Here is a 25,756-nt window from a genome sequence, read left to right on the forward strand (position 1 = left end):
TGTCCAAACTCATTCAATTAGATATGCAATCAGACAGCAAATTCGGAACAATATGCGTGCTAGGAATTGCATTTCCCTGAATCAACAATGCAGTGGAAGATTGCACAGATAATATGTGCATGACCGTAATATTGTATCACAGCAGATAAGGGAAGAGGGCATGCTGAAGATACTGAGTGTAGTAGGGCATTCTCCCAAATAAGTGTGTACAGGATTGCAATCTGGGAGTAACCCCATCAAACACCAAATCAGCTTACTTATGCGGAGCTGTTAATCATTTCCCCAGAACGTTGAAAATTTGTAAAGCAGTTTGGTGTCATCATGTTTAACCCTGTGGTCTTTCACTGGTTATAGTGAGCTAAGATACTTCGGCTCAGTTAAAGTATAAGCAAGTAGCGATGTGCTTCAATTATCACTGTGTTAGCCTGTTGCAGCAATACTGGAGACACCATCAAAAAAACAACCCCATAGCACTTTTAAAAGATATTTATTATGGTGTAAGCTTTTGTGAACTCAAAAACCCACTTCATCAGATACATCTAAAGAAATGGGCTGTAATTCACAAAAAAAGTCTGCCCCAATAAATATGCTAGTCTTTAAGGTGTCACAGAAATTGTGACAACAGTCAGAAACCTCTCCAAAATATTGATGGGACACACACACACACTCCACATCAGTATTACTGTGTGGTACGTACAGGGGATGGATTAGTGTATCCCAAAGGCCTTGTTATACAAAAACGGCTCATGGGAATAGCCACCTCCCTCGAGATCCACGATTGCTCAGCCGGCAGCTGTGACCAGGGCAATCCCAAGACAAGGAACGAGCGACTTGCTCCTCATGCATGCGGACACAGCCGGGAAAGTCAATCATATGAGCTGCCCATTAGTCTTGGCTCTCATCTAACGCATAAGAATACAGAATGCTCCCCATCTGGTGTGTTGCTTTGTGACTAATTCAAAGGAGATGGATGACATCATGGAACTAGGAAACGTTCTTGCTGTTACTGATCCCCAGGAATAGCCGGCCCTTTGTTGAAGCTGATCTTCACCTGCATTCTCCAGGCTTCTTACATGTTTCTGGCAGGAATCAAACTCCAAACTTTTATAAAAAGGAACTGGTTTCTCTCTCCCTCCCCGCCCCCCTTTTGCAAAGAAAATAAATAGAAATGGTATATAATTAGAGACAGCTGGTTGAACGTAAATACAGTGCAGGAGATATAAGTCTAGGTAAAGAAAATTCAAATGATGTACAACTTTCATTATGGGAGGTAAGGGGTGGCATTGGTTTGTGAGAAATTGCAGACAGCTTTGCTCTTCAGCATGAATCTTATTTCAAATGTGTACTCAGCATTATCCTCCAATGGCTTTAATTAAATAATTAGTTCATTTGTTCCTTAAAATTGTTGGTATTCTGCCTTTTCATAAAAAGTTTAAAGTGGGCAACGGTCACAAAACACAGTACAACAGTAGTATCAAAACCAAATAATAATAATAAAAGCTGACAACAGCATATACAGGATCAGAAAATATTAGAAATCAACCAAAGAAGCATTCCAGAATGAGAATAATGCAGCTTCATTATGAAAACATCATATATATGTATGATATATGCATATGTGTGAGAGTGTGTACAGAATGACAGTGGACTTTTTTGAGCCCACAGTTAGTGGGGTAGTGCTGCTCCTCTGACCTTCCATCTTCCCCATTGCTGTGGCATAGCAGGAGGGGGTGAGACAGTGGTGAGGGCATCACAGTGCAAATGCACTGGCAGAGCCAATCCAGTCAATTTCCTGTGTAACTTGTAGTTTTGCCAGAAGATACAGAAGCCTGAGGATGGAAGAGACAAAAGAAAGAATGGGAAAGGGAGACACTAAAAAGCCAGGGGGAGCACACGATTGCCATGTTTAAACTCAGAGAGGGCTCTCTTTCCTAGAAGAGGGAAGTCTGCTCTTCTGGCATAAGCTGTCAGTCCAGAATCGTCACCAGGGAATACTAAAAGAACAGAAGAACCAAATGATTGTGGGCCACCTGCTGAATTTCACACATTGAATGGAAGCAGGCACCTGCAACAAATGGTTGTAGTCTTCTTACCTCTGTTACACAGGTGGTTAACAGTACACATCAGTTATCCATCTTGATCTGGTAGTTACAGTATTATCCCTTAACCATCTAATTATGTGAAGATCTGAATATTTCCGTAAGGAAAGTGGCCAGTTCCTCAAAGCTATTCTCATTGTTTCGTGGCTCTGCAGCTTCCTTGTTAATAAAATGCAAAATGGGGAAATTGCCTTTTTCCCCCTGTGTAGCTTATCACAGATTGTATAAAAATGTGGTGGATGTACAGATTTGGAATCAACACTAAATTCAGCTAATTTACTGTTCAGTTCTGCACATATCTTCTTGGAATATAAGTCCCATTCATAATTGGTGGAAATTATTTTGGAGTGATTATGCTTGTGACTGCAGCCCAGTCATCATAAGACATGCTGTATTTGCATGATGCTAAAACAGCATTGGGGGGATGCTACACATGGCACAAACACGACAGCAGAATACGTTTACTTGCTTGTTTATTGCAGTCATTTATGCCCCTCCTTTAAGAGCATGGATTGCCCCAAGACTGCTTGCAAGTCAAGCCAAAATCCAATTGTAAAATCACAGTAAGACAATGGTGGCCTTTGAGCATCACTTTAAAGCAGAGATCTATGGTCTTCCAGATGTTTTAATGATTTATTTTATTTCATTTATTTCATAACATTTAAAATTAATGAATGTTAGAATGATGTTGGATTGAAGTTAAGTGGTTTTTAGCAGCAATGTTATAAAGGAATATGTAAAAATGGATTGTTAACAGGTGATAATCTAAAGTTATAATATATTAAGATAAAAGATTAGGATAAAATCAAAGAGGGAAAGGATTTGCTGAATTAACTAAATTGAACTGGAATACAAAAAAGGGAGGTGTGAGGAGGTCAGGGAAATAAGCAAATGAAAGATAAGATATGGAAAGACTGATCTGTTTTTAACTGTTTTTACCTTGCATTTTCATTTCCTCTTCCCCCCCCCTTTTTTCCCTTTCTTTTTTTTCTTATTTTTGTAATATGTTGAAACTTTAATAAATATCTATTTAATAACATTTATGCAATGCTTGAACGTTTTTTGTTTTTTAAAAAACCATCAGAGTAGTTTACAAAAAAATAAAACCATAAAATCGAGGGGAGGGATACAATACATTAAAATATACAGTCATACCTTGGAAGTCAGACAGAATCCATTTGACTTCCAGAATGTTTGAAAATGAAATTGTGGCTTCTGATTGGCTGCAGGAAGCTCCTCCAGCCAATCAGAAGCTGTGGAAGCCCCATTAGATGTTTGGGTTCCAAAGAACATTCACAAACCGGAACAATCACTTCTCAGTTTGCGGCATTCAGGAGCCAAAAGGTCCAAGTTCCAATGCACTTTGGATCCAAGGTACGACTCTACAAGAAGTTAAAACTGTGGTTTAGCGTGATGTCTGAACGTGGCAAAACTCAAAACAGAAACTCACCAGGACCCTTTCCCACAGGATACCTAGTGGTAGATGCCTCTGGAATGGAGGAAGAGATAGTCCAGCAGGAGCAGGCACTTCATGTTATCTTTGCCTCCTTCCTTCCTGGATTCTTTCCTGAAGAACAGCTGAAGATTGATTTAGACTCCATGGGATCCACAGGCTCCTTTGGCTGTTAAACATGCATTTACTTAAAACATTTGCTAGCTGCCTTGGAAATACTTGTTGAAAGGAAGGATATAAATCCTTTGGAATTAAATGATAAATTTGCAAGAAATAAAAATAGGTCATTTGACTTTATATGAATGAGGCTGAGGTCATCAATCCTCATTTGCTTCACATATTCTAAAATATGTGATAATGGTTGTCTGCTCTCCTTTTGGCCATTATCCAAGGCATCAGACGCATTTTGGAGTCCCATTGCTTACTACAATTGCAGACCCCTGTGTCTCTTAACTAGGAATGGTGGAGAAATCTGATTCACTTCTCATTTAAAAGTGAACCTAATTTGCACTTTCTAATATGCAAACTGAAACACAGCCATCCTTTGAAACTCACATTTTTTTCTCAATTTTGTTGTGCCGTGCTCCAGTCATAATGTGTCATGTGCATGTGCTAGGAGTAAAGTGTGCATATAAATATTAGTGAAAGCAACATAGAAAAAAATGCATTATGGAAAATTGCTTTGCAAAAATTGTATTAGGCAAAACTGCATACAAAAACGTGCATATTAGGAGAAATTTGCACCCAAATGCTGATGAATTTATATGAGGATGTTTAAAAATAAAAATTGCAAACTGGCGTGGAAATGTACAGAACAGAATTATCAATTTCAGTTTTTCTGTTGTCCATATTTGCCCATTCCTAATTCCCAACCCATGTGTTGTTTGACCCTTTCTGTCATCAGCAACAAGGAAACCCAACCTGCAGCCATGGAGCTCGCTCACTGGATCACTGGCAGCCTTTTGCTTTGCTGTTCCCAGCATTCCAGTTGTGAAAGCTCTTGTGCTTTGAACTGTACAGTTCAGATTCAGCACTGGTGATTTAGCAGAACTGCTGCTATTGTTTTTAACAGTGTCAGGATTTTCTCCCAGGTACGAAGCATGCTCTGCGGCTTGTTTATAAAGTTAATGGTTTGTTGTTTTTAATTACTTCCTTTGTTTTCTCTAGATTTTCACGGCATTGCCTCCCTTCACCTTGGGAATCTTTGAGCGGTCGTGCACGCAAGACAACATGCTTAGGTTTCCCCAGCTCTACAAAATTACTCAAAATGCTGATGGGTTCAATAGCAGGGTAAGAGGCAATGTTTTGCTTTGGGGAGGAGAGGGAGAAAACATTTGGGTTGCATTTTAGTTTAAAACTGAGTTTTCAATTTGTACTGTGGCCTCCCAGTTTTGTGCAGCTGGAAATTGTTAATTCTTAATGGTCAACAGCAGAAATAGCCAACATGGTGCTCTCTATATTTTGTGAACTACAGCTCCCATCAGTCCTTGTCAGCACAGCCAATGGTCAGGGATGCTGGTGGTTGTATCATCCTGTAAGTGGGTGTTGTACGTGGAAGCCACTGCAGGCTTCACTACCTGTAGTCTTTAATATCACATATGAGCTGGTCCTCAGGGAGCTTTGTGTTCAAGAAGCCAATGAACGCAGAGATCCCAAGTTAAAGTGCATGTTTCATCCAATGAGCCATGCCAAGTCTCAGTTCTCGGAGGGCTGCTTGCATTTCACTCAGAGGTTAAGGAAAGGTAGTGTACCCATGTATACTTAAAGTCTTCCCTCCCTCAACTATTACTTCATGACTTTCAGGACAACTTAAGCATTAGTAACAAGTTCAAAAGCTAAGCCATTGTAAACCCTGGCTTAATTTAAGCCATGAATGTTGACTTATAAGAGCTGGCTCTCGTTACCCTTTGAGACCATGGCAGCCACACTATGTGCTGAGCTCATGGTTTGTATTTTGGCACCCAGTTCCGATGGTGTGCTGGAAGCTGATCTCCTGCTGTGTTCAGTGTGTTGAGTTGACATGCATCCAGCTCACTAAGTCCTTTGGTAGCATGGGTAGAAACCAACGTGCACTGATTTAAAGCCACATCTGCATTGAGTTCAAAAAGTTATGCGTAGAGTTCCAAATTAGAATGTTCACCATAGAACTCACATAGATTACAGAGAACCTCCTAGACCTGCATGTTAATGAATCAGCTCCACAATGTGCCCTCTCTGTGGCATCTTCTATGGACCTGCACATGCTATATAACCAATGTTCATGTTTTGTAATTAAATGTTCCCACTCTTTTACCTGCCGGCCTTTCCTTAAGGCTTCTACCCCTCAAGAGATTCTGTGAAAATATTGAGATGACTTTATTGTTCCTGTCAGGTTGAGGTTTTAAAAAGATGTTTCAGGGAGATATGCAGGTAAAATTACACTGACATATTTTCTTTTCATATTTTAGAGAATTTCCTCTTCTCTCAGCCCTCTTGTTTTATTAACCTATTCATAATAACAAAGCTTCAACACTCAAAGCTTTATTTTTAAAACAAAATGTGTATGGTTCAAACAAAGAAAAGTTCTGAGGTGGTGCTCATCAGAGAATTTCAGAAGATTTCAAGGGATGAATGTGAAGCACCAAATGTCCATCTCTCAAGAAAACAAACTTAGGATTGGGATGTTGGGGTTTTATGAAGAAGGGTTGGTGTGTCTTTTGCTCCTGTTAACTTAATTTTATTCATGGTTATTTGGCGGAAAAAAAGAGTAAAGGCAGCGTTTTACTTTCATATTCTGCTAAATGTCTGAACTGGTTGCATGGTTAACTTGAAGCATTCAACATAGTTGTATATAGTTTCATAAAAATAGTTGTATTGTGTAGTAGCACAGGGCATACCCAACAGTTTGATGTGGGGAGATACTTAAGAAATTGGAAAATGGTTTTATAACCCCAATATATTTTTTAACCAATCAAATTTAGGGAGTCTCATTAACACCCCCACCCCAAAATGATGAGGCTCCAACTTGACATGATGTGAATTTAATGCAATTAAAGCAGCCTCAGACCACAGGAGGTAGGGAGAAGAGATTTGACTCTATCCCTTTCTGCATTTCATGGGAAGCCTCCATTGAAGACAATGGGAGCTTCCCTTGAAATGCAAATAGCAGCTCCAGAGAGGCATTTTTTGACAGGACTGGCAGGGTGCGAAAGAGTTAAGCACCCCTTCCTCTCATTGCCCAGTCCTGAGGCTGCTTGGGCTTTCCCACAATTTCTACTTGCATAATAAAAACATGAACACAGACTGCATTTGTGCATAGAAATGTCAAGATCTAGTTTTGGCCCTGAGTTTTTAGACTTATGACTCCCTTGGTCTTCCCATATGGAGAAACCAGCAGAAAACAAGAATCCAACGTAACATACAAACACATTACTATATTAAAGTGGGGAAAGGATAATAGAAAGAAAGAGAGAAAACATAACTGCAATGATGTTTCCCCTCTGCCAAGAAATATAACTTCAGAAATGATTGTTTATTTGTTTTCTTACATCTATATCCCATTTCTCTGTTCTATTATGGACTGCAGTCTCTGGGTCTCCATGCAGTTAAAAAAAAAATTAAAAGACAAATAATTTGACAACCCCTCTTCCCAGGGAACTCTGGGAATTGTGGGGGGAATAGGGGCTTCCTAACAACCCTAAATGCCCTTAACAAGCAACACTTCCCAATATTCTTTGGGGGAAGCCATGACTGCTTAAAGTAGCATAGTGATGCTTTAAATGTATGGTGGTACCTCAGTTTTCGAATGTCTTGGAAGTCGAACATTTTGGTTTTTGAACGCCGAAAACCAGAAAGTAAATGTTTCCGTTTTTGAACGCGCTTTGGAAGTCGAACGGCTTCCGCTGAGTTTTTCCCCCAATTTTCTCTATTGAATTTGCAGACTGCCCTTTGCGCCTTGGTTTTTGAATGGACTTCCAGAACGGATTATGTTCAAAAACTGAGGTGCCACTGTATAGCAGATGGGACCTCCATTTGGATTGACGATTTTTGAATTTTAATACTAGCTTTAGTGGTATTGCTTTTTTTAAAAAAAGCCTTTAAAATAAAATTTAATGTTTTGTGTGTGTGTAGTGAATCATTTGATAGGGAGTTAAACAGCCTTTGAGAGTTTGGTCCGCCCCCCCCCCTGACTTTCTTGTTTTGTTTCCTTAGGTGTTCTGGGGTCACTGCATCAATGCTTTGATCCACTCCATCATTCTCTTTTGGTTTCCATTAAAAGCCCTGGAACATGGTAAGTGCTTCATTCTTTCCTGAATGTCAGCCTTTCTGGCCCAGCTCCAATGTGATTGCGGTTCACAACAGGTTGTTAGGAAATTAATCATGGCAGACAGACCACCAGCCTCTAAGCTCGGACATTTATCAACAGTGACCTTCCAAATCTACCCTGTCTGCATGCAGCCTTCGGTAGATAGCACTTCCCAACCCCCAGAGATTGTAAGTGTATGATTCAGGGGGTCTTTACATGCAGCTGCATTGATTTAATATTGATTCACACAACCTTTTGCTCTTTTAATGTGATTATTACAAGGACTGTATATGTAGTAGGCCGATCCTATGAAGACTCCATTTTGTGCTGGCTTTCTGCATGTTATTCCAATTTCTTGAGTGAATGGCTGTCGATAGGAGGAATCGTCCTCTGTTGTCTCCTTCTCCTTGTGCCCTCCATCTTTCCCAACATCAGGGTATTCCAGGGAGTCTTCTCTTCTCATGAGGTGGCCTAAGTACTGGAGCCTCAGCTTCAGGATCTGTCCTTCCAGTGAGCACTCAGGGCTGATTTCCTTAAGAATGGATAGGTTTGATCTTCTTGCAGTCCATGGGACTCTCAAGAGTGATCCCCTTCATGGATCACTGCCTTGCTGTGGTGAAGGGGCTTGAATAACTCAGCGAAGCTATGAGCTATGCCGTGCACCCAAGATGGACAGGTCATAGTGGAGAGTTTTGTCCAAACGTGGAGCAGGAACCGGCAAGCCACTCCAGTATCCCTGCCAAGAAAACTCCATGGACAAAGACAACAGGCATATAAAATAAGGCATCCTGAGATCAATGAGGCATTCTCCCAGGAAAGTGTGCATGTGATGGCAGTTTAAGGCATGGGATTTCATTTTAGTCAATTAACAGAAGCTCATCTTTGTGAAGTTCAAATATACTTTTTTGAATAAGTCTCCATAAAAATGACCAGTTAACTCAATGTAATTGAATGCAGCCAGAGTTATATAATTACAGTGGTACCTTGGTTTACAACTGTAATCGGTTCTGGAGGTCCGTTTGTAAACCAAAACAGGTTGTAACCCAAGGCGCGCTTTCGCCAATAGGGCCTCCAAAAATTTTTAGTTCGTAATCCCCCCAAAAAATGGGTTGTAATACAAAACACGCACTTCCGGGTTTGACGTGTTTGTAATCCAAAACGTATGCAAACCAAGACGTATGCAAACCAAGGTACCACTATATATATATACGCATTTATCCCTATTCCTAAACTTCAGTTTTTTTCCCCTTTCCATATTGAGAGTCAGCTTTCATGTTAGTCATGAATTTAATTATTAGATCCATTTAGAATATTACTGGTTTTAGGATGCCGTCTTGAGATGTGTTGGAGATTTAAATTGGAATCGATAAATAAATAATTTCAAAGACCAACACATTACCAAGTGAAGAACCCTGGCTGCTTTGCTATTCAGGGAGAGGTGGATATAGATCTTTTATCCCTTTTTATGTTTGAGGGAACACTTTTTAAAACTTCAGATGAAAAGAAATACATGTCCTTTAACCTCTTGAGCTCTTTAGGATGCAGTGTGCATATGGGCAATGAAGGAGTGCTTCTGCAGTCTTACAAATAAGTGTTCACAGCACATCCTGACCATCCCTGACAATTGTAGGAAGTTTTTCCTCTTCTTCTTCTTCTTTTTCTTCTTCTTCTTTTGTAGGGCCCTGGGATTTCAAAAGTGCAAGGTCATAATATTACAAAATACAACTTACAGATGCAACTCTGACATTGAAATTCTCCAAATGTACTTGGACTTAACCAGATTTCTTCATGGCATTTAAAAACTTACACACTACATATGTGATTGCATGAGCAACATTCTTCAATTATACCATATCAGGATAGGCTGGTGATGAGCAGGGATTGGGTGGGTGGGTGGGATTTGATTCATTCAGCACCTAAAGGAAAACCCACCCAATTCTCACTTTCTGAAACAAAGGAGAACCAAAACACAGCCACTTTTTTGAAATTTGCACTTCTCTGAATTTTGCAATGCAGTTCTCAAGCCAAATAAGCTACGCAAAAATGCATGTAGTGGGGTAAAGTGTCCCTAAAGATTCATATACTGGTGAAAATAACATACAAAAATGCAATAAATTAAGGAAAATTTGGTTGCAAACGTATGTGTTAGGCAAAACTGCTTATAAACACGTGCATGTTGGGATAAATTCATTTCAAAATGCTAATGAATTCTCTGGAGGGCTCTTTAAAAAAGTAGTTCACTAATTGATTTGGAAACATGGAGAACTTAAGATTGGTAAAGAGAAATAGAGAGAAACCAACATTGACAGATTTGCCTATCTCCAGTGATGAGGTACACATATGAGTGCCAGAGAAAGAGAGCCCTGCTGTGTCTTTTTCCATGTTTTGAATTCACATTAAGAGTTCTCTGGATCCTGGTCAGTGTGTAAAATGACTCTAGAGCAGAAATATGGAACCTCTGGCCATACAGAGGTTGTTGGACTCCCATCAGCCCCAGCCACCATGGCCATTGACTAGGGATGCCAAAAGCTGCAATCCAACAATATCTGGAGTGCCACAGGTTCCCCACCCCTGCTGTATTGAATGAATGAATGGGTGGGTGGATAAATCACTCTGCAGTAGGTTTCTCCATCGCTGCCCTAGAACATAAATAGTTAAAAACACTAGACCCATGTAGCTGATGGAGACTGATGCTGTGACCATGAAGTCGCTAATTCTCAGGGAAGGGGTGTTCACAACCATCCTGAAGGAGGCGATGGTGAGTCACTTTTTGGGGCAAGCTGATTGAGATGTTAGTGGCCAGCTCCAAGCATGTTTGGATGAAGCTGATTATATAGACTCATTTTAGTCTCACTCCCAGCCCAGATATGCCATGGAAATGTCCTTGATCACCCAAATTGACTGCTGCTATCAAGAGAGGGACAAGGGGAATGCAACCCTGTTGGTTCTTCTTTATTTCTCAGCAGTATTCAGTATTGACAGATGTACCCTCCTGGATCAGCTCTGTGGGTTGGGAGCTGGAGGCACTTTTAGGGTGGTTCCACTCTGAACTGCAGGACCAATAACAAAGAGTAACATTGGGAAATGCCTTCTCTGCTCCACAACACTTTTCTGCTGTTGGGCCCCAAAGGCTAGCATTCAATCGCTGATGCTTTTTAATATCTATATGAAGCTGCTGGGGTCTGTCACCTGGTGACTTGGAAGTACCATGTCATCACTGTTGTCCCCTACAGTATCTGTTTTTAAGTGGCAGATTAAAACACATTTATTTTCTCCAGTTTATGGCTTTGGCTGGCACAAGAGACAGATTGCTGCTCAGTTGTCTGGGTTTCTTGAGATGTTTATGTCTGAAGTTTGTAGCCCTTGTATTGATTTGGGCGTTTTAATAAATTTTAATGAATTGCTAGGCACCACCCTGAAAACCTTTAGATCGAAACGCAGAACTTAAAGCATGTTAACGGTAATAATAACCATGATAAAATGATAATTAATGATGAATTTGTTGTCGTCATTATTTCATTCAAGCAAGGGCATAACTCCCTCTTTCAGGCAACAATCACCTTGCAGATTGTGGCTCTAGGTTTCTGCTTTAGATCAGCCTCACCTAGGCAGACGTGTGTCGCTGGCTGCCATGTTGAAGCGAGATGGTTGTGTAATCCTTCTGAATTACAGCCCTTTTTGGATTAATTTGAGAATTCCTACAGCTGCCATGTGTTCCTTTTTTCATAGGAGCCCTTCTTCTTTTTTCCTCAGCAGGAACTAAGCACGAATAAACTTGGCTACTTGAAGTATTGCCAAGTTTGGCACCTCCATATGTTAAATTAACACGTATTCGCCTTTTTTGTGTACTTACAGACAGGAGAAAGGGTGTTGGAATATAAGATGCCCAGTCCCTTTTCGCCATTAACACCCTCCAATAGCTTTTTAAGATAGCAGCTATATGCACCAAAGGGAGGATTTTTGCTTCTCTTCTCTCTTTTGGTAACCTTTAGGGTAAAAAATATCCCCTCACTTCAAAGGAATCTAAAATAAAAGCACATATAGCAGGACTGCATCTGTATGCAGCACAGTGGCACGAAGATGATGTGGTAACTGGAATTCTTCATCTCCTATAGATATTTTGATTATTCGTTCTTGGCAGGAATTCCCCCTTCTGCTCAAACAACTCCTAATGGTGATGTGTGTGTGTGTGTGTACGCTATTTTTGAACATTTAATAGCTTCAGCATTGGCCAAGACAGTCATTACACTATTTGCTTCCAATGCGCTGCTTTTGAAAGAGCTTTGAGAAACCCAGTATGCAAAATTTATCCTCCCTACAAAGAGAAATCCAGGAGACATGTTTCAAAAACACATCAGGCTGTTAAAAGTGCGTTCAGGCTCATGCTGAATGTTTCCCAGTCGCTTGGTTACCTTTCACTACCTTTGCAGAAAGGAATGATGTTGTTCATGCTGCGCCACCAGTTAAATGTGAGCTGGCATGTTTACATACACCTTTCTAATGTTTTTTCCTTTAATCTGTTTTTTAGCTCACCCGCTCTTTTTCTCTTCTTAACCCAATCTCCTCTTTAGTTTTAAGGTATTTTGTGAATTGAGATGATATTTTAAAAATTGCTCATGGTTGCATTTTACTTAATTTTGTTCAAACCATTTGAAAATCTTAAATAGCCTTTTAAAAAACAATAATATCTCCTTGGGCAAATGAAATATTTAATATTTGTTATCTTCTTCTTCTTTTTCCAGACGCGGTATTTGCAAGTGGCCAGAGTGTAGACTACCTGTTTGTTGGAAATATAGTTTATACGGTAAGTTGCTAAAATCCAGCCACAATACTGCACATGGTCTTTGTTGGTGCGGCTGAGAATTTCCCATGAACTGGTATTCCCCAGTATATACCACCTCTGACAGTGGAGGCAGAACATAGCCATTGTGGCTGGTAGCCATTGATAGCCTTCTCTTCTATGAATTTTTCTAATCTTCTTTTGAAGCCATCCAGGTTGGTTGCCATCACTACCTCTTCTGGGAGTGAATTCCCCAGTTTTGCGATATGTTGCATGAACCTTAACCACATACCCAGGTTCAAACGATATGCTAAGCCAAACCTGGGCTTAGCTGCCATGCTGCACTAAGCTAAAATGACCCAGAAGGAGCAAATCAAATGTGAGCTCCTCTCTCAGAGCCAGCATGTTTGCACAGTCCCATTGTTTGACTTACCATCTTGTGCAGACTTGGACCTTGTCCACTTGGCTGAACTGGTCTGAGCATTTCCCATGATGCCAGTTGTACCCAGGATCTCTAGGCATTCCCATCAGGACATGTGTTACACCATTTTGTAAACAGCTTCCTTAAACCCCCTGCTGTACTTCTGAAATGCATTGAACACACTGCAACATTTAAAAGTAAAACGGCACCTGGTTCCTACATTGTTCAGCTATTGCTTTCTTTTTGAAAAGCCAGAGAGGGCGAAGCAAGTGTGAATGGGAAATGCATGCTGGGATTAAATGTTTTTCCTAACATTTCTCTCTCCCTCTACCTCTGCAGTATGTTGTGGTGACCGTCTGTCTGAAAGCTGGCTTAGAAACCACAGCATGGACAAAAGTAAGTATTAGAAATGTTTCAACCAGCACTCTCCCCTTATTCCTAATATTACTGAGCAAAAAAAAGGAAGGAATCTATTATACAGTGGTACCTCGGGTTAAGTACTTAATTCGTTCCAGAGGTCCGTTCTTAACCTGAAACTGTTCTTAACCTGAAGCACCACTTTAGCTAATGGGGCCTCCTGCTGCCGCCACGCTGCCGGAACACGATTTCTGTTCTCATCCTGAAGCAAAGTGCTTAACCTGAAGCACTGTTTCTGGGTTAGCGGAGTCTGTAACCTGAAGCGTACGTAACCTGAGGTACCACTGTACTTATATAGCACATCAGAGAAGGAAGCCTTCCAATTGTTTGCATACTCTTTGACACACACAAAATATCAGAACGATTTCCTATTACAGGGGCACAATGCAGTGCTATTTGCCACTGTGTATTATGCTAGTACAGGCAGTCTACAAAAGACTACTGCACTGTGGCCTCTGGTGTAGTGGGTAAGATCTTGCAGCACTGACATCGCTGCAGCTTACCTGAACAAGGGCGGGGGAGCAAGGTGACTGCAAGGACAGCAGTGCGCAGACACACAAGTGGGAATGTTAGATTGGGCTCCTCCAGTGTGTCCATATAGCCTTGGCGTGCTCATTGCCCTTCCCTAGCCCTGTGCAGTGAGCTGCAGCAATACCAGTGTCAGGAGTGCAACTTCACTGCTCTGCCTCACTACACTGGCCACTACCGATTACATATAATGCATCCCCACTGGGAAAAAAGGATATCTTGGCATATGCCTAGGTGAATGCTAAACTTCCCAGGTTTTCTGCTCTGATGACACGGAAGGGGGAGGCAGCTGATTTGTGCATAACTTCGGATCACTTATGGAAATTAGTAGCATCCTAACTCCCTTCAGCATACCATAACAGGGAATTAAAATTGTGGTAAATGGTGTGTTTGTGTATGTGCTTATGAGTAGAAGAGGAATTTGAGCTGGCGGTATGAAACCAGGAGGTGAGGTGTTTTCCTGGGTTATTTATCATACTGAATTCGGGGAAAAGATGTGTCATAGCAAGTATGTGGCACAACTGCATTGCTCCCTGCCTTTTCCACAAGGGAGGGTGAACCTCAAGGAAAATGAAATATCTTTCATATAAGTCCTTGTGCATTGCTTTCAAATATAGCCTAACCAGTCTAAGCCCGCCCTTTCAAAAAGTTTATTTGTGTACAAATCATATTACTTAGGTATACGGTGCCTTTTTAATTCTTACTAAATGCTGAATAGCATGATGCTTCTCTTATCTAATTCTACTCCCCATGACTGGAAATACAACACTTACTGACCTTCTGCTATCAGGATTCATCCCAAAAAGGCTCTGGTGAAGCATTTGGAAACACACACAGAGAGAGAGAAAGAGAGAGAGGAATTTTGGGGAGTATTTAAAAAAACAACTTTGGTGTTTTTCCTTTTCTTTTTTAAAAACTTGATATGTAGGTGTGCTTCCTTCATGCTTTTTTTTTTCCAAGTTGCCTTTTCTTCTAAGCCCACTTCCCAGTCTCTCACACACCATTTCTGGCAAGCCTTATTGTTTCAGCTGTGGCTTACTCACTCTGGGAAAGACTTCCTCCGAGCACTTGAGAAGTATTAAGAGCGTGCCACCGACTTAAGCCTCACCTCCATCATCGGGTGGATTGGTTACATTCAGTTTAGTCTCAGGAGTGAGAAACTCTCGCTGCTGAATGAGAGGATAGGATAGAGGGAAATGAAACGCTTGGATAAATAAATTCGGGGGGAGCACACAGTAGCCGTTGCTCAGTGCAGCAGAGAAGAAAGGTCTCCAGTTGTTTGCATGTTCTTCGACATGCACGGAAGTTCAGAACTGTTTGCTATTATGCTGGAGCAAAACAGTGCCCTTTGCCACGGCGCATTATGCAACTGCATGTGGTCTGTGAAAAGCTACTGGGCCGCAAAGGCTGATACATTAGGACAAATGAGGCACTGCCTCACCAACCTCAGCCTGCCCTTAGCCTCCACTTCCTGCTTACAACCAGCCCAGGATGTGACTCTACCTGTCCGCTTCCTCCTCCTCAGTGTCAGTGTTGCCCTTGTAGAACTCAGCCAGAAGAAGGATGGGGGCAAAGCTACACCTAGTTGGTTCTCGCTGTCATTGGCCAAGGCTTCAGCTCCACCTTCTGTGGGTCTCCTTGCCTTCCGTTCCTGCCTGTCCCAACAGGCCCCTTCTGTGCCAACTCTTAAATGCCTGTTAAAAAAACTTCTCTATTCTGCCAGGCCTTTACAGGCAATTAAGACTACATCCTTCCCCAATGGTTAGCTGATGCCTGTTTTTAACATTTTTGTGGCTTTTTATGGTAGCTCGCTGCGACGGTAGCTCACTGCAACTTGTTTGTCAGGCATTCTAAGGATAAAATCGCTTGCATCCAACAGGATGTTGACTCCACCATTACAGCAGATGAATATTGAGAATAATAATAATAATAATTTATCCCCCGCCTATCTGACTGGGTTTCCTCAGCCACTCTGGGCTGCTTCTAACAAAATATTAAAAATACAATAAGACATCAAACATTAAAAAGTTCCCTAAACAGGGCTGCCTTCAGATGTCTTCTAAAAGTCAGATAGTTGTTTATTTCCTTGACATTGGATGGGAGGGCATTCCACAGGGCGGGTGCCACCACTGAGAAGGCCCTCTGCCTGGTTCCCTGTAACCTCGCTTATCACAGTGAGGAAACTGCCAAAAGGCCCTCGGCGCTGGACCTCAGTGTCCGGGCTGAATGATGGGGGTGGAGACGACGGGGGGTAGAGAAGCATCCAGAGCAATCAAGTCCTGCTATATTGGATGAGTTTCAGTTAGTAAGGCTTGAGGGTGTGGTCAAGGTGCCTGGATTGGTCAGGGCAACAACCACTTGCGCTCTGGACTCTTGCCCCTCTGGGCTGATAACAACTAGTAGGAAGGGGACAGCTGGCTGGGCCAGGGATGTGATTAATGCCTCCTTGCGAGAAGAGGTGGTCCCTTGCTTGCTTAAAGGAAGCACTTGACTCTGCCTGTCATCAGCTCTGGCTCCGCCCACTGTTGGTGTTCCAGCCAATGGATGCCAGTCTGAACTTCAGTTAACTCATAGCAGATTTCCTGCATTAGGAGGGTCTGGATAAGATGACCTTTGAGGTCACCCCTGCCCCCAACTCTGTGATTCTGCTACTGAGTGGACATAGGATTGCACTGCGGGAATTTCCAGAATTAAAAGAAATGTGTGTGGTTTCTTAATTGTCAGTGTTTACTGTGTTATAGTGATTGGGGTTTTGTATGTTTTAGCAGTTTTACTCCTTAATCATGATGGTGATTTTGATTTAGTTTACTATTGTTAGAAACTTTGGGAACTGTTTTCAGGGAGGAATTGTTTTCAGGGAGGAATTTCAGAAACTGTCCGAGGGCTTTAAAAATAAACAAAGCTTGATGTGGGTCCCATGTGGTCCATTCGATGAAGAACGCTTGTTTTCAAAATACTTTTTTTAAAAATGAAAACGAGTATTGCTATTATTCTTCCAAACACACTTTAAGGGAAAGAGACAGCAAACATTATGCTGCTTAATGCTTTTTACCATTCCAAAAATTAACACCAAAGCCAAAGTACGATATAGACATACTTGAACCAAAAAAAGGGAAAGAAAAACTTGGTGTCAAAAATGCTTTCTGTATTTCCAAAGATTAACACAAAAGCCAGCGTGACGTGTGTGTGTGTGTGTGTGTTATAAATATTCAAAATACAGATGTTTCCCTGACATCTAGGTGTAATTCTGGGTGTGTTCCAAAGCACACTGGTTTGGATTGAGTTTAAATTTATTGCATTTACATTTCTAAATTGCATCTCTATAGCCCACCTTACCTATGGTCAGCTTATCACTGCTCCTTACTGGGGGTGGGGCAGGGGTTAGAAGAGGAGCAGTAATGCACCAGCAAGGTCAGTGTGGTACACACACACAGCTGGGAACACTGGACTGGCTCTGCCAGTGCACTTAACCCAGTGGTTCACAAAGCAAGTGGTACAACCCGGGGGTGTGAGATTGCGAAGAGTCATTGAGGTGGCTTGACGGCACTGGAAGTATACATTTCTATCAGACGCTGGGATCACTGGATCAAGTTCATCAATCTTGTTGCATTAATTAAACTACAGTGGTACTTTGGTTTAAGAACAGCTTAGTTTATGAACAACTTGGATTGCGAACGCTACAAACCTGGAAGTAGGTGTTTTGGTTTGTGAACTTTGCCTTAGAATAAGAACATGTTTCACTTCCTGTTGAGTGTTTTCCATTTGTAAATTGAGTCCCCCACTGCTATAGGAAAGCACATCTTGGTTTTAAAATGCTTTGGTTTAAGAACGGACTTCTGGAACAGATTAAATTCGTAAACAAAGGTACCACTGCATAAAGTTTTGATTGAATTTTAAATAAATGTGCAATTAATGGTCACAGTTTTGGATTTTATTGTGTTATCCTTGGCGTGTTGTGCAAAGCTTAATGCTAAATAATTCTTTTCATGGGAAGCACTGGGGGATGAGGCTGTGGAACCAAGGGAGCAATGTTTGGGAACCTTACTGCCACCTCTCCCACTAGAGACTGGGTGAATCCTACCTCTGCTGCCTCCTACCCTGTCCCTCTGAGCTAGATTCTTGGAGACAGGGGAACGTGGTTGGTTAGGGATTTGTTTTGTTTTTAAATGCCTGGGATAAGCTAGCTTTGAAAACAATGTGCTGCATTTCACAGAGAAAGGCTTTTAACACAGGATTCTTCCAAGCCGTTTAATCAATCTTGCTGCTGGCTGAAAATAAAGCGTGTTAGACAGCCCGGAGTGAGACTGACAAAAGCCTTAGGTGGAAGTAAAATAATACCTGAGAGTCAAGTGTGGGGGCAGGAGGAGGCTGTGCTGTGTGTCTTGATTTGTTTCTCTTTCCCTGCAGTTCAGTCACTTGGCTGTTTGGGGAAGCATGCTGCTCTGGCTGGTCTTCTTCGGCGTCTACTCCACCATCTGGCCCATCATTCCGATTGCACCAGACATGCTGGGGCAGGTCAGTCCTTGGGTTCCTCCACAGTGGCAAAAGAGCACGTTTGTGTGTGTGTTTTCTCAGGAGCAAATATACTTTGAGAAGTGAATAGTTTAGAGCTCCCAATTAGATCATCCACATTTAAGTAAGCTGTTGGGTTGTGGGTTTGTTTCTGCTTTCAAAAGGATTGCTCTACTCTGAGGTTACTTGAACTTTGTTAAAAAAAATATCCTTGATGTGCAAAGTAATGCACTTCTTTCAAAAAAAATCAGTCGATTACATGAGATCTAAATCAAAATAGGCCGTAACTTTTCTCCACCCTATTTTTTAATATTAGTATTTTGTTAAGATGATATCAGTTAAAAGAAGTATAGAACTTTTTTCCACCCTAGATGAACAGGCAAAATATCATGATCCTATGCATGTATACACAGGAATAAATCCATGGTATTTAGTGGGACTCCAACCTGGGTGAAAGGGCTTGATTGCCCTAAACATATCTACTCAGAAGTAAATCCACGGTATTCACTGGGACTTATTCCCAGTAAAGTATGCACAGGATTGTAGCTGACATCACCACAGACACCATTGTTGTCCTTCAACGCTGGTTAGTTCTATTGGTATACAGTACAAATTAAAAGTGCACCAGATGTAATCACTATGACTGTGGCTAGTTAAAGAAATATTAGTCCAAATAAATGAGTTTTAATCGACTGATTAATGTATTATACCCACATTAGTCTGACTGTGACTGAAGCAGTAGTCTTGAAGGGAGAAAATACGTTTTAGAAGAGTCACTCCTTCCTCCGTCAAAATAAGAAAATTCCTTCCAGTAGCACCTTAAAGACCAACTAAGTTAGTTCTTGGTATGAGCTTTCGTGTGCATGCACACTTCTTCAGATACTTCTTCCTTCCTCCGTGTTAGTGAAAGAGCAACTACTTTTCTAAGATGGTGTCCACTATCTGCAATTTTTAATAAGTACTTGGTATTATTATTGTTGTTGTGTTACCTGATCAATCTAGGTGTTGATTTAGTTGCTTGACAAGCTTTTAATCAATGATCTGAATTGATTGATAAATGTTGCACCCCTAGTGTAAACCCCTAATGTTGCACCCACAGTACAAATGTTGCTGAAAGAAACGGTAATGGAAGTACAAAAAGGCAAAGTTGGGTGCCATCGCTGCTCTTTTTCATTTGACGCCTCCTTTGAAAATGCATTTCACCTAGGCAGGATATTGCGGTTCTGGTGGGTAGAATCCTGGGCGATATGTTCAACATCAGACACTTGCATTTCTCCCAGTTACGAGCATGCATCTGTGATCAGGATTTGGCCATACATTAATCCTTTCCAGTGCTCCCCCCCCCCCTAGAAAAACAGGTACTCACCATGAAGTTGTTACAGTAAGTGCCACACATTTTAACAAAAGAAAAAGAGGTGCTGTTACTGCGTACCCTTGAGGACCCCCTGAAAAAAGGCACCGATCCTCTCCATATATGATTTTCTGTTTTGTGGTTTCTTTTACAGAATACCATTTGCAAACTAAATGTTTACTAAAGCCACATTACATATCATTTCTGATTAAGTACCCAGTTTTTCCAGTATTATTTTTCTCTGACTTGTCTAAGGGGCTGGAAATATATCTGTAAAATAAATCACTGGGTGACCATATCCAAAAGGGAGTACTTACCCTTCAAATGTTAGTGAGGCTTTGGATTTGTTCCTTCGACATCTATTGAGTTCCAGGTGGTGAAATTCTCCCCTTCGGCGCCATGAGTTCTACCTTTGGAGAATGGGATGTGGGGGGCAATAATGAGCCTGTCAAAACCACTCAGGAGTCTGATGGGAATGTGAAAAATAAGAGACTCTGGGGATATATGTGTGTATGTGTGTATTTAATAAATGAAAGGTGAAATACTACAGGGAGTAAACCCAAATGAAAAATGTGTCATTCTAGCAAGATAGGACCAGGACAACATTTAAATCTAAAGATATGGGGTTCCTGTAGCACAGTGGGAGAGCAGGTGTTTTGTATGCAGAAGGTCCAGGTTCAGTTTCCAGCATTGCCAGGTAAGACTTACAAAGAATCCTTGCTGAAACTTTAGCTGCCATTCATCATCTTCAGGTAGAGCTGGGAAGAACTTGGAGAGCTAGCTGGATGGACCTGAGCTGTTCTGCCTTGATGTTAGGCGGCTTTCTTTTACGTTCGCTAACTGGCTGTTTCCTACACCTCCTGTCCAAATATGCTGGAGAGAAGAGTAGTTCTGTATCAGTACCATCCAGGGAGAAGAGCAGTTCTAGTGAACCAAGCAAATTAATTTTAATAAAAACCCATTCCTGTGTATTAGAAAATACTCTAAAGACAGTTTTGTAAGGTTGTAACTGGACCCCTGACCATTAGGTCCAGTTGTGGCCAACTCTGGGGTTGCGGCGCTCATCTCGCTTTATTGACCGAGGGAGCTGGCGTACAGCTTCCGGGTCATGTGGCCAGCATGACTAAGTCGCTTCTGATGAACCAGAGCAGTGCACGGAAACGCCGTTTACCTTCCCGCCGGCGTGGTGCCTATTTATCTATTGCACTTTGATGTGCTTTCAAACTGCTATGTTGGCAGGAGCAGGGACCGAGCAATGGGAGCTCACCCCGTTGCGGGGATTCAAACTGCCAACCTTCTGATCAGCAAGTCCTAGGCTCTGTGGTTTAACACACAGAGCCACCCGCGTCCTTTTGTAAGGTTACTTCTCCTGTAATTCCATCTAATAAACAAGAGAAACTCTGCAGCCGTTCTCTATTAAATCTGGTCGCAGTCTAATAAATATTTCATTGTGTTGCGGTATAAGACAGGGGATGCTGCAAGAGATTGCCATGGACAGCTTGATTGCTGTGCACAGCTTTCAAGGGTGAGGAGAGAGAGTGACAGCTGACAGGACAAGGGTCTGCCAGCCTGCTTATGACGAACAGAGACAAAACCAAATTCCTTAGACGGCATTCCATGGCATCTTCATTATGCTCCGTTGTGCTATTTGCATCACCAGTTCTAATTCAAATTTCCATAAATAAGGCTGAAATTTGATTAGCAGAACTATGAAGCATATTTTGCAGCCCAAGAACGGTAGGCTCATAATGCCCCTGCAAATAGGTCAGCTTTTAATACAGGGGTGAGGAAACTGAGGGCTTGCTGATGGAATCCTGCTTTTATTTAGATCTTTGCTGAATATTCTACAGTTTTAATTTCAAGTTAATCATAGCTGTTTTGCTGGGCAGGAATAATTGAACCCCCATTGTTAATTGTGAAGATGTTTACCTTTCCCTCATTGATTCAATACCGTTGTTTCCTATGGATGTTGCTTCTTCTTTCTTGGATCATGGATCATAAGAACATAAGAAGAACCTTGCCGGATCAAGTCAAAGCTCATCAGGTCCTGCATCTTATTCTCTCAGTGGCCAACCAGATCCGTAGGAAGCCCACAAACAGGATCTAAGTGCAATAGCGCTCTCTCCACAGGGTTTCCAGCAATACTGCCTCTTTAACAGTGGAGGTAGATCATTTGGAGAATCAGATATCATGTTATGAACAGGATGTAGTCATAATCCTGCATATCCAATCAGTTTTGACTAAATGATGATCTCCCTGAGGGCCATTCAGGGAAGAACTAGTCAGGACAATACAAATGAATGTGCCAACATTTATCCAGAAGCCTCAAAAACTGTCCAAATATGGGAGACGTTACCCAACAATGCTGGAAAAAAACTGTGAAAACCTGTGAGTAATTTGAGCTGAGCCCTAATTTTATTGCAGCTACATGGGGGTGGGGGGTGGGGAATCTGACACAATTGTGGTTAAACATCTGCTCCAACACAACACCCAGGTCCCAAAGTAAAGAATACAGTGCTAATAGCATTGAGTTTCTGTGTGAATATTTCAACGAAATGTTTTTCTAGTTAAAAAATGTAATTTAATACTCATTGGATTTCCCGAAACAAATGATGTCTTGAGATATGGCATTAAAGCCTCACTGGGGCTAAGGCAATATTTTATATTATTTTCATTCCAACCACAAGAATTACACTATGTGTGATTGAATGAGGTCATTAATGTAGCCCAGTATTGTAGCAGCGTGTTCCTAGATCGGTAATCAATTACCAGATACGTTAAAAGGCTGCTCATCGTCTAATCAAGAATGAAGAAGCGATTGGGGAGAAAGGGATTCTGTCCAAACATACAGAGCACTTGGAGCGTTCATATTCCTTTCAAGAATTCCACTCCATCATTGAAATGTCAGGATTTGGCTTCCAGGACTTTACACAGCAAGTGAAGCAGAGTTTTAAAATCCAAGTCCTCTGAAAGGAGGCTCATAAAAATTAGATGGAGGAGGTGGGATGTATAAAAGCCACATCAACTTTCAAGATGGTTCTTGCAAAATCTATTACCGATATACAAAACCAACTGCACTGAGCCCATGATAGTCCACAACTGAGAAAGAAAAATGGCTTCTCTTCCTCAGAGACAGAACATTCCCAATACTAGACGTATTCTATAGTACTATTCAAGGGAGAAAGGTCTTAAAAGCAAGACAGGAAGCAGACACCTTGGGGTGGTATATTCTGGTGGTTATCTTTAAAGCCCTAAATCAGGAGTAGCCAAGATGGTGCCCTTCATATGTTGTGGACTACAACTCCCATCATCTCTGCCCATGGGCTGTGCCATAGCTGGAGCAGATGACAGTTGATGTCCACAGCATTTGTGATGACTATCCCTGTGCTAAATGACTGGGGACTCAAAATACCCGAATCCTTGCATATTGCCCTGCCTGCATATTAAGACCTTCATCTGAGGACCTCCTCAGAGCGCTATCCATTGTTGAAATGTGTGATATACATGCTTTAATCACAGAGCCCCAGATTTGGAATATCCATGGCACAAGTGGTGAGGTTAACAGAAATATCTGGAAAACCGCCTCCTTCCCTACAGACCCTCTCAGGTGTAAGGCTGGCAGAGAGGACCCTCTCTGTAGTTCTGCCACCCTCAAGGGATTTCTCTGTGGCAGCTCCTAAATTGTAGAATTCCCTCCCCACAGAGGCACATATAGCTAAAGATGTAAATATTTACCCCAAAATAGACAGGCAGACAGATTGGGGCCTACCCTATTCCTTTGACTGTTTCTTGTTTTAAACTGATAATAGCAGTGTTGTGTTTTCAAACTATTGTAACCAGCCCTGGAATCTTATGGTTAAGGATAGGTAAGGACTTGAATAAATAATCATTATCACCATGGCATATTTTGGGTGCCAGATTAAGACATTCAGGTTTCCCCAGGCAATCTGAAGGGATTGCATTTATTTTCAGTCTGCTTTAAACAGAAAGGAAAAGGCTATTATCTTGTAGTTTGTATTGTTTTATGATGGACTTTGTTTTTACTGTGTTTGTGTTGCTGTTTTTGATCTGCTTGGCTGAAGGACAATTTAGAAGTCTTTAAAAAATAAACAAATATCCTAAAGCAGGAGTGGAGAATCTGTGGCTCTCCTGGTGTTGTTGGACTGCATTTCCCATAATTCCTGGCTATTGGACATCCTGGTTGGGGCTTAAGGGAGTTGAAATCCACTAACATCTTGGAGGGCCACAGGTTCTCCATGCCTGTTCAGGGAAACTCTCATGAGAAAGAGCCCATGTAGAAATGATAGCCTAGCCCAGTGGTTTTCAAAGGGTATGCCACGTAGCAGAGGAGAGGATGGCGAGTGTGGTGGGAAGATTCAAGGACAACCAAAAAACATTTAAACATTTCATTGTACAGTGGTACCTTGGGTTACAAACACCTCAGGTTACAAATACTTTGGGTTACAGACTCCACTAACCCGGAAGTAGTACCTTGGGTTAAAAACTTTACCTCAGGATGAGAACAGAAATCGCATGGTGGTGGCACGGCAGCAGTGGGAGGCCCCATTAGCTAAAGTGGTACCTCAGGTTAAGAACAGTTTCAGGTTAAGAACGGACCTCCGGAACGAATTAAGTTTGTAACCAGAGGTACCACTGTAGTGCAGTGTAGTAGCAAACTTATTGTTTTATATTTTCTGGATGTGCCATGATCATATTATAAAGTAGTTGTGTTGTTCGGTGTTTTAAATCAAGCATTGCTAAGAGTTGTTTCTTTTTGTTTTCCAGTGTATTTCTTCTCAATAAAAATAAATAAATTGGTGTGGCGCAAGCAGATTTTTTATTCTTGAAGTGTGGCCCAGAGAATACAGTTTGAGAACCACTAGCCTAGCCAGTAAATGGAATAGAACTAGCTAGAGCTAGACAATGGGGTCAGAAGCCTCAGATTTCAGGTCTTAAAGAGATTCCCAGCTGAGATCAAGAACTATTTCCCCATCTTACCCTTCCCTTTGTGTGTTGATAGAGCTGCTGAGTTAGGCGCTCCATGAGAGCTTTGAGCTTCTTTTTGAAGCTTCTGACATGAGCCATCATGGAAGACAGGATACAAAATTAGATGGACCATTAATATGTTCTGGTTTGGTAATTCTCGTTTCCCTTTCTTAGTACAAGCTTCTCGTGTTTTGTCATGGACTAATTTATTTTGTTCCCAAGCCGCAAAGGTGATTTGTATTGCACAGAAAAATGACCGGGGCTCTTTTTAAATTTTATTTTAATGTTTCCTTTAAGGAAAGGCTTTTTAAAAGGAAGTTTCATATATTGCATTGCAATATGAAGTATTTATTGGTTCAGAGGGATTTCATTCCCCGAGTGACATGTTGCCTAGTTTTGTCTAAGAAAAGATTGCAGTTACTCAGTCATTCTTTTCATCACAGGTCGCTCAATACCTTCCACCATTAAGCCAGTGGTTAGAGGTCCATATCTGACCACCACTTTCTAGCCATTTTTATTTTGTTTTATATCCAATTTTCCATGTTCTTCCTGACAGAGAGAGAAAAAATGAAGCTCAGAAAGAAAAATGGGAACTGAATCAGCACTTCTTCTTTCCCTCACCCCCACAAAGCAATTTCTGGAAATGTGAAGCCATCTCCCTCTGATCCCAAGTGCTTCCCATGGGTAGCATTTAACCAGGGGTTCAGACTGCGTACGATTATTCTTCAGAAGTATGCGTATGTATCTCACCAGATCACTGGTTCTACATACGGAATAACTATTATTGCAAACAAATGTTCCTATGCACTAGGTATGGGTGCCAAAAGCACAAATCCTTACATATCTTATTAAAGGGAAGCTGCCAGACTTACATGAACATCGGGGGTCAATCGCTCAGTGGCAGATCACATGCTTTGCATTCAG

At 41.5% G+C, this 25,756-nt stretch overlaps 1 protein-coding gene across 1 annotated transcript in view; it reads left to right on the forward strand.

The window, feature by feature from the left end:
- ATP8A2 (ATPase phospholipid transporting 8A2) overlaps window positions 1-25,418 on the forward strand; it is a 250,069-nt gene extending 224,651 nt beyond the window's left edge. Inside the window, exons 29-34 of the mRNA XM_083498877.1 lie at window positions 4,720-4,842; window positions 7,744-7,822; window positions 12,580-12,641; window positions 13,378-13,434; window positions 18,391-18,498; window positions 25,389-25,418. Coding sequence (XP_083355003.1) covers window positions 4,720-4,842; window positions 7,744-7,822; window positions 12,580-12,641; window positions 13,378-13,434; window positions 18,391-18,498; window positions 25,389-25,403 — 444 coding nt within the window. The 3' untranslated portion in view covers window positions 25,404-25,418. The remainder of the gene's footprint in view (window positions 1-4,719; window positions 4,843-7,743; window positions 7,823-12,579; window positions 12,642-13,377; window positions 13,435-18,390; window positions 18,499-25,388) is intronic.
- Window positions 25,419-25,756: the final 338 nt, after the last annotated feature.

Source organism: Podarcis liolepis, assembly GCF_965112155.1.
Source record: "Podarcis liolepis genome assembly, chromosome: 4".
Taxonomy (NCBI): domain Eukaryota; kingdom Metazoa; phylum Chordata; class Lepidosauria; order Squamata; family Lacertidae; genus Podarcis; species Podarcis liolepis.